Source organism: Platichthys flesus, chromosome 14, assembly GCF_949316205.1.
Source record: "Platichthys flesus chromosome 14, fPlaFle2.1, whole genome shotgun sequence".
Lineage (NCBI taxonomy): Eukaryota > Metazoa > Chordata > Actinopteri > Pleuronectiformes > Pleuronectidae > Platichthys > Platichthys flesus.
In genome coordinates this window covers 8,364,744-8,384,839 of record NC_084958.1, presented here as the reverse complement: position 1 = coordinate 8,384,839, position 20,096 = coordinate 8,364,744, and the positions used below count along the sequence as shown (strand labels likewise).

The 20,096-nt window shown below is 42.2% G+C and overlaps 2 protein-coding genes across 2 annotated transcripts; one reads left to right on the top strand and one right to left on the bottom strand.

Moving 5' to 3' along the window:
• Positions 1-1,072: 1,072 nt before the first annotated feature.
• On the bottom strand, positions 1,073-10,113 carry rgs11 (regulator of G protein signaling 11). Its single transcript, XM_062405378.1, has 17 exons — positions 9,957-10,113; positions 9,575-9,671; positions 9,259-9,309; positions 8,513-8,619; positions 8,282-8,333; positions 8,102-8,160; positions 7,904-7,980; positions 7,729-7,810; positions 6,698-6,766; positions 5,402-5,425; positions 5,209-5,270; positions 4,782-4,895; positions 4,438-4,553; positions 3,386-3,473; positions 3,163-3,301; positions 2,484-2,566; positions 1,073-2,400 (listed from the first exon to the last, which is right to left on the bottom strand). The coding sequence occupies exons 1-17, from the start codon at positions 10,017-10,019 to the stop codon at positions 2,283-2,285; spliced, it is 1,401 nt and encodes a 466-aa protein (XP_062261362.1). The 5' UTR covers positions 10,020-10,113; the 3' UTR covers positions 1,073-2,282.
• An 807-nt stretch (positions 10,114-10,920) lies between these two features.
• ints15 (integrator complex subunit 15) lies at positions 10,921-16,049 on the top strand. The gene is made up of 8 exons (XM_062405309.1): positions 10,921-11,042; positions 11,892-12,092; positions 12,185-12,406; positions 12,563-12,728; positions 13,491-13,768; positions 13,912-14,149; positions 15,260-15,299; positions 15,638-16,049. The coding sequence occupies exons 2-8, from the start codon at positions 11,898-11,900 to the stop codon at positions 15,861-15,863; spliced, it is 1,365 nt and encodes a 454-aa protein (XP_062261293.1). The 5' UTR covers positions 10,921-11,042; positions 11,892-11,897; the 3' UTR covers positions 15,864-16,049.
• The last annotated feature ends 4,047 nt before the right edge of the window (positions 16,050-20,096 follow it).

Genomic DNA, 20,096 nt, shown 5'->3' with positions numbered 1-20,096 from the left:
GTTACCATGTGTATCTTACTTCCATTAGTAAATTTGATGGACCTACAGAGCTGAAACAGATCGGCACTAAAGACCACGTCCTCGTAAAGTGTTCTTATGTGGCTGACATGTGAGTCAACTAAAAGGCGTGTAAAGTATTTATAATCTTATTTCTGTCTGTAATGGTCCAGCAGCAGTTTACTGTTGCACTCGAGGTAAGTTGAAAAAGGAACAGTCAAACCAGTGGAGGCAGAGAGATGCTGATTTAAAGTCCAGATTACGAGTCAAGCTTCAGAAACACTGGGTCCTACACAACCCATGACACAACTCATTTGCATTTGTCAGTCAAACGTATTTATATATCAATCCAAACTCTATAGTGCAACATAGGGCTAGCCGAATGTTTACACAGGCTGAGCTGTGTCCTGGTGTCAAACTAGTGTTGCTTCAACCTGAGATGTCACCTATGTCTTAAGTCCTGCATAAGACATGAGTATTTGTGTGGATCTTGGCTTTACATTCTCTATTTACAGCCATGGTGTCCATTCTGGGGGTAGGAACATCCCAAGATAGATCTGAGGGCTTTCGTGATGATTCAAATTGTATCTTTTTAACAATTTTTCTTTTTGAACTTTTGGATATTTGCAACTCTTCACCTAGTCAATTCAAATAGTCTGAGGAGTAAAACTCAGTTTGAACACATGCAGCCAGTAGAGGGAGCCAATCATGAAGAGGTACCAGCAGCAGACTTGGGAAGATGAGAGGGAAGTGTACAGTTACAGTTAAGAGTTTGGAAAATCAGCCGATATATATGTTTGTATACAGTCTGCAGTTCAGACCCGGTAGAGAAAAGGAAAAACGCATGTGCAAGCAGACGGCACTGTAGTAAACTGACTGGAACACAATAAATGGTAAATAACTGCATTTGCCTAAATGCTGCAGCAGTTACTGCTACAGTCAATACATCCGAATACAAATAAGGATAAAATTTACAGTAAAAACCTGCAAAAAGACTAAACAGTGTTTAAGTAAGAGTAAAAAGCATGATCGACACACACGCACACACACAGTTATACTAAGAACACACTGAACACTGTCTTGACATTTTATTGGGATGAAAACATGCTCGAGCAAAATGAACAGCAACAACAATCACAAGGTGAAGCTCCGGCATGAAATGAAGAAAACAAGTTGAAAGTACGATAATCACAGACATGCTGAGGCCAGTATCTGACTAAATACATATAATAAGTCCCTATTCTATAAAACCACAACCCAACCTGGAACTGCTTGTGAGAGACAGAAGATTATATAGTTTAGAAAAGCTCCTGAGGCAGAGAGGAAGGCTTTGTATTAGGAGTTCATCTTTAGTCTTAGCATTCTGACTTTTTTCACAATGAACCAAAAAAAACATAATACTATCTATCTCGTATTTAGTTCGTCTTTGGCAGTGTTTCAATTTTAGTCTTGAAACACCGCCAAAGAAAAAACGTCCTCTAAATTCAGCTTTATTTTCGCAACATTTTGACCTTATTCTCAAAAGGAACAAAACATCTTCAACTGATTTAGTTCAAGTTCATTTTTATTCTCATTTCTGCTTTATTGTTTAGCATTTTAACTCTTTTAACAAACACAATCCCCTGATATCGTTTGACTTTGGCAGTGTTTAAACTTTACTCTCCAAAAAAAATTGCCGTCTAATTTCAGATTTCAACTTTATTTGCCACATTTCGACTTTATCCTCAAAAGCAAAAAAATATCTTCCTCTAATTTAGTTCAACTTAATCTTAAACATTTAATTTTAGTCTTGACATTTCGATTTTATTCTTGACATTCCGACTTTACCTAAGAAATACAAGAGAATCTTCCTCAGATTGAGTTTGACTTTAATTTTCAAAATGCAAAAGGAAAGAAAATCCTGCTCTTCTCATGTCATCTCTTCTGTCCGACCTGATTCCTCCTCTTTAGAGGTGCGATGGAGATGCAGGGTGAATATGCGGCAGCACAGAGTTTAACAGTGGCCACTAAAAGCTCTTTTCCCTGCTGTCCACTGCTCGTGAATAAAATGTGAAGCTGCTACGGTATGATACATCTGTGCTCTGTTGTATTCTCTGATCCTAACCCTGACAATGTTGCAGGGCTGAAAGAAAAAATGATTACGCTTTATCTCAGTTTGAGATGAAACATTAAGCTAAGAGGACTTCTTTAATGGTTATTATGGTGATCAATAGAGACAATGGAGACGGAAGGTGATTGAGTCTGACCCCTTTTTTTTGGACCTGGTATCAGACATTGGAGCCGGCTTAGGAGTCGGTACCTGCTCGCCCAGCCTCCTTGGCCCCGCCTTTCTCTGACGTCTGGGTGACAGCCTGAGCAGGGGACGGGCTAGAGTGGCGCTGGCGTCTCATGAAGGGGAACACGCTGAGAAGAACAACAAATTGTGAATGTCGGAGGATGAATGAGAGTTTTAAGGCAAAAGGAGAATAATGTAACGGCGATGTCACCTCTTCTTGGTCTCCTGGGGGACAATAGCTTTGGCCAGCATGTTCTTGTATAGGTCAGACTTGAGATATCTCGGGAAGGAGTCCTAAAAACACACACACACATTAAACATGACTATAAAACGAGCAAAGTTTAGAATGTCTGAAAGGTCCCATACCACTCTTTGTACCCTATAACATGGATGACAATAAGTGCTCCTTGAAAGTGAAGCCAAAGCACCTAGATTGCCCCCTAGTGTCTGGCTGCAGTATTGTTACATACATACATCCTGCCTCTTCCATGTTAGTGGATGGGTCAGAGAGCGAATATAAAAATCTTTTAACACGTCTATAGATTTTTCTCAAATAGTGTTTCTGACATTTTAGGTGTCTAGTTCTTACTATATTCATTCAAAGGTTTATTCATCTTATATATTTGGTTTAAATTTGTTATTTCTTGCTCAAAGAAATGACTGATAGCAATTGCTTGAGCACGTGTAACATTGTAGTGACTCTCACTTGTCTATAACAACTTCCTCTGGGTAAAAGCTTGAAGTACAAATATTGCGAGGAATCACTTAAAACCTGAAAAGCTTATTTCTCATGCAGTTCACCACAAGTTGAGTAATAGTGAAGTCCTTTAAACCATGTCATGAAAAGTTCTGAGCATATGGTAAGTATCGTGTAGAGTCAGTTATCAGACCTTTTTCATGAGGAAGTAGATGTGCATCTGTGCGTCATCCATAACAAAACGATGTGGGTGTCTGATCCCGTGCATAGTTTTATCCATGGTCTTACTGTCGATGTTGACCCAGCGGGCAGCTCCGGGAGCCAGAAAGTTTCTGAATCACACAGGGGAGAGAGGCTGTCACCTGACAGTGAACGCGGGGCTGTGTTCCTGCCCGTTGGTCTGCTTGCACTCTTACTTGTACACCTCCTCCACTTTCTCTATGATCCTGGAGCTCTCTCCGTGTCTGATGTCCTCGCAGGCCTGCCAGAAACACAGGTTCTCCGCTGAGGGCAGAGACACGGACAGTGAGCAGCCGAGGACGGACCGAGGTCGACAAAACCACAGTGATGCAGGATGAGAGGAAACACAACAAGAGAAGTTCTATAGCATGAGTGGCCTCTGTGGAAAACCTTGGCCCCTGGCAGTATATCATATAGTGAAGAATGGGGGGGAGGTAAGGAAATCCCTTTCTCGTCTTCTGTCCTTTACCTTCCTCTCTCGCTCTTAAGTCCATATAACTTTCCTCTCTCTAACCCTCCTATGTATTCTTATCATCCTCCCAGTAGTCATGAAATTAATTTTCCTCTACCCTCCAGTCTCTCACCGCTGGGACTGGAAAATATCATTAATGAAGATGATGAAATTCTGGATGCTGATAAGAAGGGGAATCAATTAACGGTAATTGCATTGGTACTGTTATGAGCTACTGTGTAGAAAATGATTCTGTTTGCAGAGCTCCACTGCATTACTGCATTATTGTGATTCAGGCTTAATTAATAATTCAATAAACATGGTAGAAGAAATATAGGATATTCTGTGTCAATAATCATAATCCAGGACATGGACTCAAGTAATTGATGTATTATTCTATCTATCCATCTATCCATCCATTATCTGCACTGCTTATCCTCTGAGCATCATGGGGGAATGAAGCCAATTGTATTATTATTTATTATCAGCATTATTATTGTTGTTACTACTATTAACTAGTGCTGCTTAAATTATTAATATCTATAAGTCACACTATTATTGTCCCCTCCACCAGGGAGGTCATGATTTTGTCATGGTGTCGTTCATCCGTTAATAGGATTCCTTGGAACTTGTTGGAAGGATGTGGTCTCAGGGTTAGCGTTTTTATGTTAACAACGATGGTTACACAACTATTCCTGGTCTTCCTCTCGTCCAATTAGGATAATATGTCTTTGCATTTGTAAACCATCACAAGCCTTTTAAGTCACTCCTGCTCACCGCTGAACTCTTTCTCCAGATAGGTCATAAACTCCCGTCTCCCCATGGCATCGTTCAGAAGCTCCATGAAGCTGAAGCTCCAGCGCTCCACTCGAAGACGTGTCGGGGTCTGCACCCTGCTCACAGAAAGAACACACAAACTGGAGCATTCAGCAGAAGAGCATTCAAAGTACTCCGGCTTTATTTTGAACTTTAATATGATTGGGTTCGCAAAGGGAGGATAAAACGTTGAAACCAGAGAAAGACAGATTGATTTTTGAGAATGTGGACTACTTTACCATCATGGGCCGTGGTTAGGATTTATTATAAATTGTGTATTATAATGTGTGTGTGTGTTCGCTCACATTCCTGCGTTCATCGACCAGTGTGCAGGGTCATCGGAAATCCAGGGGTTACTGGGAAGGCATCCTTGCATAATGGGATCGTGGGTCTGGTACTGCTCGCTGTATTTTACAAAACTGCTCATAAACACACACATACACACACACACACACACACACACACACAACCCCACACACAGTATTATTGTATTAGTGTTGCAGATCATAGAACTTAACGGACATTAATTCCAACTTGCCTCAGGAAGAATCCATTAGTGGCTCTTACAGCAAGGGCACTAAGCCCCATGTACGTGAGTGTGTTTGTGTGTGTTTGAGTCTGGGGCAGAGAAGTAAATTTGGGCTCAGGCAGCATCACATCCATTAGTCCTCATGTGTGTGTGCACATGTGAATGGGTGTCTGCATATGTGCGTTCATCAAAGTGACACCAACCCCTCTAGGCAGATGGAAGACTTTATACGGTTTCTTCCGAGGGCCCTTCTACAGAATTCGATCTGTAAACACACACACACACACACACACACACACACACACACACACACACACACACACACACACACACACAGCTGCAATATACACTCAATGTACTTAAAGTAATAATATGTGAATTATATATAATGTTTACCTCTCTTTTGTAGTAGTCACTGTTCTAGTTCTGTAAATGGGAAGTGTCATCAGATTAGGTCACACACTGACATCTTTACACATTTATACTATGAAATGATATGAACTGTGTCACCTATACAAGATGTGGTGTTAAATATTATACAAGGATATATTCTGATAATAGACTTTATGTAAAGATGGACGGCGCATGTCCACTTCCTCCTGCTCGCCAGAAATAAAGCCTGTGTCTGTGTAGTAGTGATCGGGGAAATGGAATCATGTTGTCAAGGTCTGGTACACACAAACGGCCGATCACTAGTCAGTCTCAGCCGTCAATCATAATATTTTACCCTGTTTTTGTTACATCAAATCAAACTAAATTTGAATGAAAACTTTAACGTACATAAGTGTGACAATAACAACCTAAAGTGACAGAAATCATCTTTGAGAAAAATGTATTTGGTGTGTTGCTGTCACGGAGGAGGTTCGGTTTATGCCCTACACTGCAGCTGGCCTGTTTTGTGGAGCCATCATGTCGATCATGTTATAGATAGTTATTCTGAAAAATTAGGAAAGTAGGCTTCCATTGAGATTAAGATAAGATTAAGATGCATTTATTATTCCCAACTACATGCACAGACATGCAATGGCACACTCATGCAGGTAGGGAAATTTAACTTCTGCTTTTGACCCATCTGGTGCAGGACACACAGAGCAGTGAGCGACCATTTACGGCGCTCGGGGAGCAGATGTTGGGGAAGTATGGTGCCTTGCTCAGGGGCACTAGACAGGGTAGGGAGACTAATGGATTTTTGGACAGATCAATCCAGGTTCGTCTTTTGTTGTCGAACCAGAGACCTTCCCTGTCCATAGTCCAAGTTTCTGCCACTAGACCACTGCCTCTCCTTAGACCACCGCCTCTGAATGTTATATTTTAATATAGATATATAGGTATATCTATGTATATATATATCTATATATCTATATCTCTCTCTTTATATATAATCCTCATCACAGACAAATATATTCTGTGAAATGCAAATTCCAATGTGGAACAATGAATATGCTACCATGTCATGTCAGGGCCTGAAACTTTTGAAGTCCACAATTATAAGAAGATGGTCATATATTTTAATGGTCCACTCTATAGCATAGTGTACCTCACTTGCTTACTTACTTTGAATTAATCCCAGCAGGAAGGACGAGGGAAAGCAGTACATCAAGGAGAAAAGAGATAGATAGTAGACGTGTTATCAAACTTTCTATTTCGGAGGAGCATAAACAGGACGTTAAGATATCAGATGATGTCACTAACCAAGGTAACTCGTGTGCTGTAGTCATTTGGTCTCTCGAGACCAATGTCCAATATATTATGTGTCCCTGGCTGGAAAAAAGGATAAACATAAATATGCATACTAATAAGTATAGTGTGTTTGTCACTGTGTGTGTGTGGTTTTGTGTGTGTGTGTCTGATAAGATGTGATGCGTGTGAGTGAGCACTTATCCTTCCTCAGGCTTTCCACTCCACTAGCTCTGACTTTATATCCAGGTTTTTTCTTTCTTATTCTCCATGCGTTCGTACCTAATTCATAGGGGCAAGACACCCTCTTCTTACTCCAACAGTACCACTACACTTCCCATCATGCCTTCCCCTTGCCTCCTGCCTCTGCCACCCACAGCCTTCTGTCTGTCTCAACATAACAATCAGAGGGATAGAAAATTATGGTTTTTACCCCCCCCCCTCTCTCTCTCTCTCTCTCTCTCTCTCTCTCTCTCTCTCTCTCTCTCTCTCTCTCTATCTCCTCTTGTCAGCTCAAGCTTTTACCAGATGGGTTAAATATTTCATGCAGAAGGCAGAAGGATATCTTGGTGAACATTAGTTGGACTTCTGACTGTTTTATATACTCTAGTGTAGTATGCTATATAATGGTATAGTATAGTATGGTGTGGTGTGGTGTGGTGTGGTGTGGTGTGGTGTAGTGTAGTGGAGGGAAGTGGAGTGTAGTGGAGGGAGGTGGAGTGTAGTATAGTATAGTTGTAAATTTCAGAATAGTAAACCGTATATCACAATGGGATATAAGATAGGTTGGTAAAGTAGAGTAATGTTGGAGTAGAGAAGCATCGGGTAGAATAGAGAAGAGTAGATGAGCACTGCATGGGTCAAGTAGAGGAGAGTAGCGTTGGGTAATGTAGAGTAGAGAAGCTTTGAGAACAGCAGAGTAGTGTAGTGTAGAGGAGCTGGTCCTGTCAATTCAGGTACATTCTAGGACCGTTGTGTAGAGTAGTGTTGGATAGAGTAGAATAAGATAGAGCACAGTAGAGTAATTTGGAGTAACATGAACTCACCGGGGGTCTGTTGATGAGCCAGTAAGACTGCTCCTGACATTCTAGAACAATGCGGTCAGCCTTCCGCCTCTGCTTGGATGCTCTAGAGATGAATCACACTGTAAGATTGTGTGTGTGAGTGTGCATGTGTGTGTGTATGCATGTGTGCGTGTCTCTCTGGCCTGTCCAAATGTACCTGAGCTGTTCTCTTGCTTGCATCACCACAAAGTCCCAGGTGTGGTTGATCCTCTTGTGCAGCACACTGTACCGCTCCTAAAATAAGAAAAAGGAACGATGACATGGGCCCATTACAGCACACTGACTGCTGCATAATTCATCATGCACACACCCTTTACTTCACACAGATAGTCGCACGCACACACACTTTTCTCACCTTCTCATATTCCATCAGCTCCCCTTGTTTCCTTATGTTCTTTTTAGCCAAATAGATTGCTGACGAGGTAAAACAAAGGGAGCATGGAGAGAGAGGAAAACAGAGGTGAAAGAGCTACATCGCTATTTTTGCTTTCCGTACTGTAGCAGGAGCGTCTCCTTCAGTTTGCGTTTGTCTTACCGTAGTCGAGTTCTGTGGCAGGCCATCGGGTGCTGGTCCAGAAGTAAGGAGTCTGAGAGAAACAAGTGCTTTTATTAAATTTCTGACGGACATTGATGTTTAAGCAGGTGATGGAAAAGTGGCAGATGGGTGAGGGATTAGGAAGTGGGCTAACGGAGAGAGAGAGGGTGACAGATAGAGACAAGGTGACCATTTTGAGTGGCAGAAAGCACATAGGGATCATCGTCTGACCTGGAAACGGTACGGCGTCTCATCGGCACGCAACACGAGAGATCTTGGCTCCTTGAGGGGGTAAATGTACCCGTATCTCACCAGCATACCTCCAAGGTGATAAGACTCTGTGAAACACCACAGAAGAAGAAGAGGCAGTAGCCAAATTAATCAATGGACTGTTTCGCAGATTATGATTCTTGAGGTGATGGACCAATCGTCTAAACTTTTAAAGTAATCATTCCTCTTTTTCATGTATATTCTCAGGCATTCATTTGTATAATAAGGTCTGATTTGTCATGATTTGTAATACACACTCGAGCTGCCAGCAATCTCTCTGAAATCAGGGATTTGTTCCAATGATGAAATGCTCCATCAATCTCCCGTCCCCACTCATCTGTTAGAAGTAGTAGTTCTCTCTAACTACTTTTTTGACTGGCAGCTACTGAAAAAAGCTGTGCGAAGCACTTTCATCATCACTTTTTTGGGCTGACTGGCTCTTCTCTCCCCTCCTCCTTCCTCCTGAGGTGGAAACCTCCACGGGGACCTTAATCAACCCCAGGTCATCAGGTGAGTTAATCAATCTCGGATTCCTCTGGGGTTCACCCTGCTCCTGTTTACTGGAAACCGCCACGCATAACCACCACGTCAGCTCGAGAGAGAAAACACCATATCCCGGCAACGCGTTGGAAGAGACACACAACAAGCACGTCACACTGAGCCTGGAGAATCACATACATAGGGTCGTTATCAGTGAATCTTCTTACCCTCCTCAGAGATGTTGTATTTGTGGATCAACCAATCAATTACATCACGGCCTGCAGAGAAAGAGAGAAAGGAGTCAAGAAAAGAGGGCAAACGTTCTCCCTCTGCTCTGCAAAGCTCGCACTATTCTCCAAAATCCACTGCTGCATTATGCATGACCACTGGGACAAACACCGGCTGCAATGTGCCTGTCCACACATCCACACGCAGATGCAAATGCGCACTGACAGTAAGGGGTACAAACATGAATATAGATATACACACACGCACACACGCACGTACACACACACACACGCACACACACACACACAAACTCACCTGTCATGGCATGTGGAATGACAGTGATCAGGAGCCTCTGGTTTCTCATCTTCATGCCCATGTCAGGGTCCTGCATGGCCACAATCACTTTCTCCATCTGCCAAGAGGACAATCACATGCACACACACACACACACACGCACACACAAACACACACACACACACACACAAGCAGTCAAAGATGCAGAGATGCATACATATAAACACACGTTAAACACTCAGAAATTCCAATAAACAATGCACATAATGTAATGCCCCTTTCACAATTTGTTTTCTTACAGGGATACATTTAATAACTTGCACGTTTGAGGGATTTACAAATACCTGTATCTACAATATTAATATCATCCAACACAAACACTCTGTGCGGGCATGGACCTCACCTTTCGAAAGCATGCCATCTGATCCCGGTGCCAGCCTCCCTTGGCCAGCGTGTTGATGGTCATCTTGCAGGATGCTCGGGATCAGTCGACGGGACGGTGAAGTGCAGGACCGAAGTGCTGCCGGGAGCGCGCAGCAGAGAGTGCACCGCCGCTTCCTTTTTTTTCCTCTCCCATCAGCAGGCGGTCGGGTGCCTGCGGGCGCGCCCCCGCGTAGATTAGAGAGGATTACAGTGTGGAAGTCACTTCCATTATGATATATAGTTTCTGTGCAGAGGCGAAAACAGCAGCTCGTCCACAAGTCTGACACTGAAAAGGTCAATTAAATCCATAATGCACCAGGGAATATGTGACGATTAATCATGTGTCTCCACTTAAAAGTCTCGTTTAGATAGAGATGGACGGAGCAGCAATGACAATTGAAATGGAGGAGTTATTGTCAGTAATGAAAGAATCAGAAAGAATAGAATAGTTTGAGTGGACCAATTGAAGCAGTTTTGTTGTAATTATAGTCCTTGATCAGCCACCACCACATTACCACACAGTACTCCTATCAGAAGTATATAATAGATTATAAAATCATATCATATCATATTCCATATTCCATATACCATATTATATAATTTGCATATATGTTATTATAATATCATATCATGTACCTATATATTATTAATATATACTATATTATAATATATAAAACAGCTAAAATCTATGAATAATATTAATAAAAAAATTAATTTAGAAAAGAAAAAACATGTAGCCTATATAGCATGTTCATATTGTATGTGTATATACATATATAAAATAATAGCAATAACAATTGTCAAATTATTAATGAGTTGAACTGAATATATATATATCTAAAACATTGCATTGTGTTATTTGAAAAAGGTAAAAATATAAACACGGACTCCACAGTCTTTGTTGACATGGTTCACGAAGCACATGCAGCCTCTCGGCGGTGGAAGTCAAATTACCTTTGTCCCATGCAGGGTTCCGTAGACACAGGAAGTGATTCCGTTGTCGTTCTGGGATCATTCATCAGCCCCATCGTCGGCAAATTCATTGAGTAAAATTAAACATCTAAAGGTAAGGGCTAGTTTAAGCGCAGGGTTTAGTCCAGAGAAGCCTTCTGTGGTGATATAGAGACGCGAGGGTCGTTGTGGAATAGAGAAATATGTTTTTAGCTAACCTTGCTAACATTAGCTGTAGCAGGGAGGGACAGACCCAATGTGAAGCTTGTGTTCCGCTTGAATAAAGTGACGTTACAGAAGTGAACCTACAGCTGGAATCACTATTAATAAATGTAGAGCACTTTAAATAACCTGGGTCAGTGATATGCTGCTAACTAAGTGAACGTGCTCGGACTTGAAATATATAAATATCAGTTTGTGAAACATGAGTTTGTAATAGGACTGGACGATGTGGCCAAACATTATATAAAGATAAAAGTTGATACTGATAATTATCAAGATAGCACTCATAATGTTATTTCAGTTAAGTTAGAGACAGATTTCTGCTCCTGGGTGAAGGTTGTGATATTGTGAGCTTAATATGGAAAATCAACAAAACATTTGACACATTTAAAATAAATGAATGAGGTGTTATACCTCCTCAGTGTGTTTGCACAATGTCTATGCTTTATATTGATTTAATGAATTTCTGTAATATTGCTGTTGATGAAAATGATGTCAGTAGTCGATGATAGATTGATATTGTTTCGTCTCCTCCTAGCTCTAGTTTGGAATTGACCTTCTTTAATCTGAGCCCATCACATGGTTGTTTAGTCATCTTCTTCTTTGTTGTATAGGCTGAGCACAATGCATTGTCATGTAATAGCTTGATATTTACATTACAGGACGTGGGTAATAGCAGAGGCTTTATCATCTTTACATTTTCTAATTGAAATGGCACTTTTTTCACATGGGTCTGTGTCAGGTGCTAATGGGGGACATCCGTCAGTCGTTGCTGCCTCGGGATGTCCTGAGTGCAGCCAAGGAGCTGCTGTACCACCTGGACATCTACATCTGTAACCTGGTGCAGTCTGGGCGGCAGCCTCCTCAGGTGGACTCCAAAACCGTGGAGCTGGTCGAGGAGTTCATTCTGCACACACCCAAGGACAGAAACACTCCTGGCAGGGTAAGACATGCGCCTGACATGCATGTGTGCAGATAACTGACAGACAAGCAAACAGACAATTGATTGTGGGCGTGTTTCCTCTTTTCCTTAAGAGAATGAGTGCTCTCCAGGAGCTGCAGCTCTTGGAGATCATGTGCAGCTGTTTTCAGGAGCAGAGCCGTGACACTGTCCGTCAGCTCATGTTCTCCGCCCTCTTCAGTCTCCAAGGCAACCAGGCTGATGAGAGCCGCATGGCACTTTTAGGCAAACTGGTCTCGATGGCAGTTGCTGTGGGCAGGATTCCTATCTTGGAATGCGCCGCCACCTGGCTACAGGTGAGGTTGAAAACAGGCATAAAACACATACTTTAAACAAATGGTTATTAATCGTGACAATAGTTTGGTCTTTACATTTGTATTGTGTTTTGAATGTGTGTGTACTTAATGTGGATACACTGAACTTACGCCTGTTGTTGTGTTTGTGTCTTGCAGAGATCCCACCGTTTGTACTGCATACGTCTGGCCCAGGTGCTGGTAGACGACTACTGTAGCATGGTGCCAGGCTCGGTCCCCACTCTTCAGAACATCCACAGTGCCAGCCCACGCTTCTGCTGTCAGTTCATCACCGCCGTCACCACCCTCTATGACCTGACATCAGGTACTTTGGTGCCGCGACACGAATGTACAAAAAGATCTACCAACTGGGATCTCCATAATATGTGATTTCATTGTTAACATCTTTTTAATTGTAGTTTTTGAATCTAGAAATTACACCGTAAATATCATTGAGATGGTAAATAAACTTATAATAGGGAGAATGGCATCTCTGTCATTGTTACAGAACCTGTGTTTAATGCTGCAGCATTTGTGTTATACCAAAAAAGTAGCAGGGTGATTTTTTTGTTTTACCAGAATGAGTATTGGCCAGGCCGAGTAATAGGTAGACAAACAGAGGGCAAGCAACCTTAACAGCAAAGAGTGATGGTAACCAACACGACAGCAAAGAACACTTAGTAAGACATCTTTTCTGCAGTGTAAAAACTTTTAGTATCATTATGAAATTCTAGTATATAGTATAATAACATATATAACTATGCATTATATTTGTACGTAATCCTGTAACCTTCACAGTCTACATGGTTCTTTGTTTTTTGAGGTTGCCTGTTCCTTTTACGTCAGCTTGCAAACAAATGTATGTGTTTACCACTGACCATGGAGCGGCTCGTACCCAGACTGTATTTACCACACTGATAAAAACATGAATTACACCTGCTACCTGAAGGGGGACCCCAAGTATAGCGGAGCAATTCTTGTATTTTGTTGCCTTCAAAGGCTAAAAGTAATGCTGCCCCTAAATATTATCTCTCTTTGTCGATTTAACTTTTGTGTGTGTGTTTTTTGTGTGTGTGTGTGTGTGTAGAGGAACTCACCCCTCCATTAGAACTCCTCCAGATGATTGTATCTTGGATCCAAGATGACCCTCGTCTGGTCCTCATCACTTTCCTGAATACACCCCTCTCTGGCAACCAGCCAATCAGCTCCCTTGATGTCACACCTTTGGGGGGCTTGGTGCGTTGGTGCGTCAAAGCACCGCTGACCTACAGGGGGGACAAGAAGCAGGTGCTGACCAATGGCAGCACTGAGAATGAGCAAGAGACGGGGCCTCTTTTCTCTGCCCTCCATCTAAGTGTTTTACAGGTACTTGTGTGGTCTTGCATCTTAAATTCTGATTAATGTACATGCAGTAATCAAGTCCGGGACATTTTTAATTTTGAAAGTCACTCTACATGTTAGAGTAAACAACAGTGAAGGTTATCCCATTGTCCATCTGCTACCTTTAGGTTCTCATGCTCCTGCCAAATATTCTAAATGAGAAGGGGCTGTTCGGTCGCCTGGCGCTGCTCCAGTTGGAGTCCTTGGCTGCGCTGACCTCTGACCTCTCCAGACTGTTGGACCAGGCCGACAAACATACGCACACGTCATCCTCAGACACAATCTTGTTGTCCCAACTGACCCTGGACAGGCTGGCACAGGCCCTGCAGGTGGCCCTGGCCAATGGAGCCCTGCTTTGCTCAAGAGGTAAGAGTGTGGATAGAGGGGGTGGAAAAGTGTTTGAGAGGTAGTGGATAGGGAATGTTAAGAAGAGGAGAGGACGATTAAAGCAGTTTGCTTTAAACGCAGCAGGAGAGTCTGGGTCATAATGTCCGGAAACTTCAGGCGAGGGGTGGCACCTGGGTAAAGCATGCAGGAGACATGACACGACATTTAACTTCCCCCGCAGAAACCACAGAGATTAAGTTGAGAACACATTGACAATGACATCAGCCCTTATCATCAAAATCTCCCGAGTCTTGTTTGTCTTTCCAAGTTGACATTGTCATTGCCGTATTATACGTGTATGTCTTCTCTTTTTAGTGTCCATCATGTGTTAGAAACATCATCGACACTTCTCTTTTCTACATTTTACTAAGGAACAATTGGGTTAAATGTGCGGAGCAACTGACTGGTACATTTGCATTCTCACATTCAGCCTCTCAGAAATTGTGCAGACGTCGTTGCATGTCTGAAAGCAGCTTAAAGGGATAGTTCACAGAAAAATGAAAACTCTCTAATTATCCACTCACCACTATGCCCATGGAGGGATGGGTAAAGTGTTTGAGTCCACAAACCACTTCCGGGGTCTCATGGCTAAACTTTGTCACAGCCAAAGTGACCTCTTCTTCAGACCAGTGAGACATGAACGTGGCTCCAAGAAGGATATCAGAGGACATTTAGGCTAAAAACAAGGTGTAAATGACCTTGTTTCAAGTGTAATACGTATGTCGTGGATTGCAGACATTTGGATGACACCACACAAGAAGTATGGAGGCATGTTGTGTTTTTCCTCTGTTGTTTTTTTAGTCTGAAGAAGTGGTTCCATTCAGTGATGAGTAGATGATGAGTGAATTTTCATACTTCTGTGAATTATTCCTTTAAGAGAGTTACAGAGTCAGAAGAACTCCTGCCAAGTGATCGTTTGAACACCTTCGTTGCTGTAGACCTGCAAAGGCCAATGTGTGAAAAGTTACAGATTTTAGTCGGTGGTTAGATAAGTAACTGGTTTGTCGGTGGGATTGTACATTCATCATGTGGATTGTTCCATCATGCTGTGGGCTTGAGTGCTTACTACGTGTCATTTTGTTTTCGCAGAGGATCTGAGAGCCATCTGTTCCCGCCTCCCCCACAACAAGTGAGACCCAAATCTGTGTTTTAATTCTGTCAGGACATCATTTCCACGGAATGTTTTCTATCTACATTTTACAGTATTGGTGTTCAAGTGAGCACCAGTAAACGTCCCTGCAAGTGCAACTCAAATACAGATTCAGTTCCTGTCATTTTAAACTGTGGAGACTGAGACTGAGCTGTGCAGCTTCATTGACAACATGATTTGAAATTGAGTACGAATGTAAATTGGACCCTTTGCAAATTATGTGGTTATCAATTACTTTGTTATATTATATAAACATAACGTGTTTAAATGACTACATATATCCTTCCTCTTTTTCCTCTCTTCACTGTTCTCTCCAGTTTGCTCCAGTTGGTGTTGTCGGGCCCCGTGATGTACTACAACAACATCCACACCCCTCCGCTGGCCTTCAGCCCGCACGCAGCTCACTCTCCCATCGCCTCGCATCCCACACACCCCCCACACACCCCGCACACACCCCTCACCACCCACCCTGCCTCTCACCCTCCGTACCCGGGGCAGCCTTTCATTACGGGGATGCCCTTTCCCTTCCGACCCAGCCACTAAAAGGAAACGGTGTCCGTCGTGTTTGCAGATGTGAAGAAGTGTGTGTTGTGGGTGATGACTGCTGTCGTGGACACGTGTACATTAACGTGTGAATGAGAATGATGTTTTACGATGTTATTAAGCACATTTTGTGTCTGAGGAAGTCTGTGAGGCTAACGTTTGTTCAATAAATATTTTTTTACTGCACTCTTGGTTGTTATGCTTTATCCAACCCCTTCTGGTGGTCAGCTAATTGTGCTTACACTAAATATTTGTGCAAATATGCTCAATATGTTTTCTCTGTCAAACAATCTTGACAGGTGTATTTGCTGGAATAGTAAGAGGAAACAATCTACTTTCACTTCTTGTATTTTAATTCAAGTATATAAGTGCCTGCTCACGCCTCCAGAGGCCTAGAGTGAGCTCCACAAGTCAAAATATCTAAAGGTAGACTGTTCGCATCCGTTTCAAACTTTACGTGTTTTATTACGTAACCAAAGATGTCTGCGTTTTGGGGGCCAAGCTCTGGGTTCAAGAGCTAAGCTGTGTTTGGGAAAGATAGTTTATCGCTTGTCTGCAGCGCAGCGACAAAAAACGAAAAGGGCTGTTCAACCCTCCGCAGGACCTCAGCTGCCCTCATCAGAGAAGAGAATTGCATCATCCACAGTGATCTCGCGTGACGGCTGCCTTTGACTTTTGGTGTAGGAAGATGAGTTGTGGCAGATTGGTGTTTAGGAACCTAATGGGCATGCTTGATGTGTCTACATCCCACGTCTTTTAATTTCTCCTTACTCATTATCTACTTTTAGGATTTTTATTATAAATACAATATTACCATTAATTACTTATCCGTCTTAAGTGCAGCTGTAATTCGCTATAACACATTCTACTATAAATATATCCAGTCTCACATCCATTCAAAAGGAGCAGACCCCCATCCCATTGTTACTAACAAGTGAACACAGGCTACTGTTCAAGGCTGATTGTAGGGTTCACACTGTAAGACTGTACTGTCTGTGGGGCCCCCCTCCCCCCTACAGAAGTCATGGGTGGGACAGTGATAAGGGTATCTTATGCATTACTGTTTGGCTGAGGGAAGTGGCACAGCAGATAATATTCAAGGGAAAAAGGCGGGATCGGAGAGAGAGAGTGTGTGAGCGTTGCTTCTGTAAATCATACAGGTGCTGAGGGGTAGACTCCAGATTCTTCTGTTAGAAAAACAAAACCAATTCAAAGCAAGAAGTAGCATAATAGCTTACTAGTCGATCGCATACCCTCCGCTAAGGCCTGAAAACTTCTATCAAGCTAATCCAATTTTCAAATAATCAAAGAAAAAAGTTTATTCTCTGACAAAACTGTGAAAATATAAAAAGCATCATGCGATTTTAAAGCAGTGGCTTATCTAGGATCTAAATCAGGGGCCATAAAGGGGCCACAATTTATACAATGGGGCCACTATATGTCCAACATCCATCCACAATTCCTGATTCTTAAAGAAGTCATTCCTTGTTCACTGTTAGCTCTATTGCTTTGATTCAAAGCCACACATTGAACATATTTTGAAAAAGATCCCTTGTTCAAACACATTGTGTTCTTCTAAGAATGTAATTCTGGTTTGATATTTTTCCAGATTACACTCACAAACAGTGTAGAAAATCAGAGAGATAGCCGAGCCAATGAGACCAATCCCGAATATAATTTCCAATTTTTATTCAAATCCTATTGAGTAACTATATAATGTATGTGCACATTTCTTACAATCTGGAACTTTTCAAGATGTAAAAAAGAAAAGTCAAACAGCCATGTGTGTATCAGGGGCCCATCAGATTTTCCTCTGGACACCCCAGATCTGCCCTTGTGTCAAAGAAAAAAATCCCCGGATTCTTTTACCTATACGGGATCCTTTCACCATGTTCAGTTGTCTTTTTGTAATCTCGCTCACAAACAAACCAACTAACACACAAACGGACAGGGGTGAAAACCTAACCTCATGAGTGGAGGTAATGACAAGTTCAAAAAGAGTTTTTCCTTTTCAGCTTAATATTCACTCAGGTTGTTTCCTCTTAATACTCCACAGCCAGAACAGGTTTTGTCTGCACAGTAACATTTAGTCTGAAGTAAAGAGCACATTGTCGATGGGTTTCAGGGGAAACCAGGGTTTGTGTTGGGCTGCTTCCCCTCTGCAGGTACCAACTGTGGTTTTACAGGAGCCTATGTCAGACGCTACAGTTTCCAGTAAGAATGAAAAGCCTCCCAAGGCCAAGTCCGAAATACGACCCCCTGGCAACTCCGAAGCTAACCACGAACCAGACGGGTGATGTTATTTCTGAGACGCTAGCCCATGAAAACCTGCTCTGCCTTTACCGGATGAACGAGGCTTTGAAAAGTGCGAAACCCTCAAACTGATCAAGCCTGAAATAACAGAAGGCCAGAAGTGACTGTGTGAGCTGATTTTCACTCACTCTTTTTGCTGGATGTTGGTTTTTGCAAAGCTTCAGTGGTTCGTCTCTTTGCAGGTGTTAATCTATTTACACTCCCTCTGTCAGAAACACGGAAACTCTGGAAAGCACCTGCAGTTTCAGAGTGAACAAAGCACCTGGCAACTTAACAGCACTGACTCATGGAAGTCATATATTTAACAGTATATGGATGTGACTAAATACAACAATGTGTATCATTAACAGGCTTGTTCTGTCAGATCCAGCAACACAAGGCTTTAGCCATGGGAGATTATATGTCCAGCTGTGGTTACTGTATAAGACCACCCTTGTTTCCCTCTCACCGGGGGAAGATCACCATAGCAGAGTTTGTTTTTGCAAAGCCTGATCTCAGGATTTTCTATTACACATAAACAAACAGAATGGAGGCTTTTCATGTTGTTTTGTGGGATTCAGCAGCATTATGAGAAACGGAATACATTGTTGTTTCTCATAAGGTCCTGCTCAGGGCTGTATGAGGAGAGTTGAATAATATCAAAGACCTGTACAATAAAGTCTGCTATCCAACTTGTCTGTATTACAGCAGAGTGGGATAAAACTCAGGGGGTTAACTGTGGATATAAATAAAATTCTGCTTTGGCCTACAACCAACTGTTTATTGAATACTATCAGAAAAGATTGCCATTGATATTTACTGACAGAAGACGATGTTATCATGAGTAAAAGTGGAACTGACAATTGTGTCCTTTGTTTCGTCTGCAAACAGATCCTGTGCATGGGTTCCCTTAAGAAGAAAGGAGACCCCTTCATTTCCATTGAAAGACCTGTAACATTTCTTCTGAGAAAACCTCTCCTCCACTGTTTTCGCACAGTTTGAGTTTTTTTTTTTGCAGCAGATACTGTAGGAAATCTCCTCCTGCTGTGCTTCTCACTTTCAACCTACAGTATGCAACGACACAGGTCGGGACATAATCACTTATTCCTCGACAGGTCTAGCACCACTCGGGCCACATCACAGTGCCAAGCAGTGATTACACATTCTGACTTCGGGCTCTATGGTGACTTTACATTCTTGGTCAGCGATGGCGTTAAACTGCAACAACGACTAGCAGTTAAAAAAGGATGCTGAACTTTCGGAACTCTAAATCCTCGACAGTGAGACTGCTGTTCCCAGGAGACGACAGAAAAAATCCCCATCGTGTCCACTGTCTCGTTGAGGCAGGAGATATACTGCGCAGTGGCTTTAGGTATCTTTCGTGGAAACATGCATGTTGTAGAGAAAACAAAGCCACCTCAGCTCCTCTTTCTTGTCACACAAAATGTGGGAAAATAACACTGCAGGAAAATGATTAAAGCCAGAGCTCAGAGCACCCAATGACTGGTTTGCACAAAATGCAGTGACCGGGCACCATGCAGGTATAAACATACAATTACTGAAGAAACCCAAAAGAGCAATTACAGGCACAATAACAAAACCTCATAAAGACTGTGTTTTCTCAATAATCAATAATTACAACTGATGGTAAACAAACCAGATTGCTAAACCCAGCAATAAAAAAAAAAAAGTAACACATGTTTACAAGGCTTTACTAATAATTGACAGACAGTGGCGTCTGCTTTGCTGCTGCCCACCACAAATATCCAATCAGAGGGGTTGTTGATTTGTCAACCCCGTCTGTAAAACCCAAAGAGAGTTGTACTTTAGGCCTAAATTGAATAATACTGTAGCATATTATACTGTTGGATATTAACAATGACTTCAGTGAGGGCAACCCAAATATGCCCACGCTTATATTCCTTTTCCCAAGCTGATATT

What these genes read in the sequence shown, in the direction of transcription:
- ints15 (XM_062405309.1), top strand. Translation starts at nt 11,898, where the DNA reads ATGGGGGACATCCGTCAGTCGTTGCTGCCTCGGGATGTCCTGAGTGCA. An exon ending in TCCATCTAAGTGTTTTACAG is followed by an intron (nt 13,769 to 13,911) that starts GTACTTGTGTGG and finishes TGCTACCTTTAG; the next exon opens with GTTCTCATGCTCCTGCCAAA. An exon ending in TCCCGCCTCCCCCACAACAA is followed by an intron (nt 15,300 to 15,637) that starts GTGAGACCCAAA and finishes TGTTCTCTCCAG; the next exon opens with TTTGCTCCAGTTGGTGTTGT.
- rgs11 (XM_062405378.1), bottom strand. Translation starts at nt 10,019, where the DNA reads ATGACCATCAACACGCTGGCCAAGGGAGGCTGGCACCGGGATCAGATG. An exon ending in AGATGGCATGCTTTCGAAAG is followed by an intron (nt 9,672 to 9,956) that starts GTGAGGTCCATG and finishes TCCTCTTGGCAG; the next exon opens with ATGGAGAAAGTGATTGTGGC. An exon ending in AGCTGATGGAATATGAGAAG is followed by an intron (nt 7,981 to 8,101) that starts GTGAGAAAAGTG and finishes TTCTTATTTTAG; the next exon opens with GAGCGGTACAGTGTGCTGCA.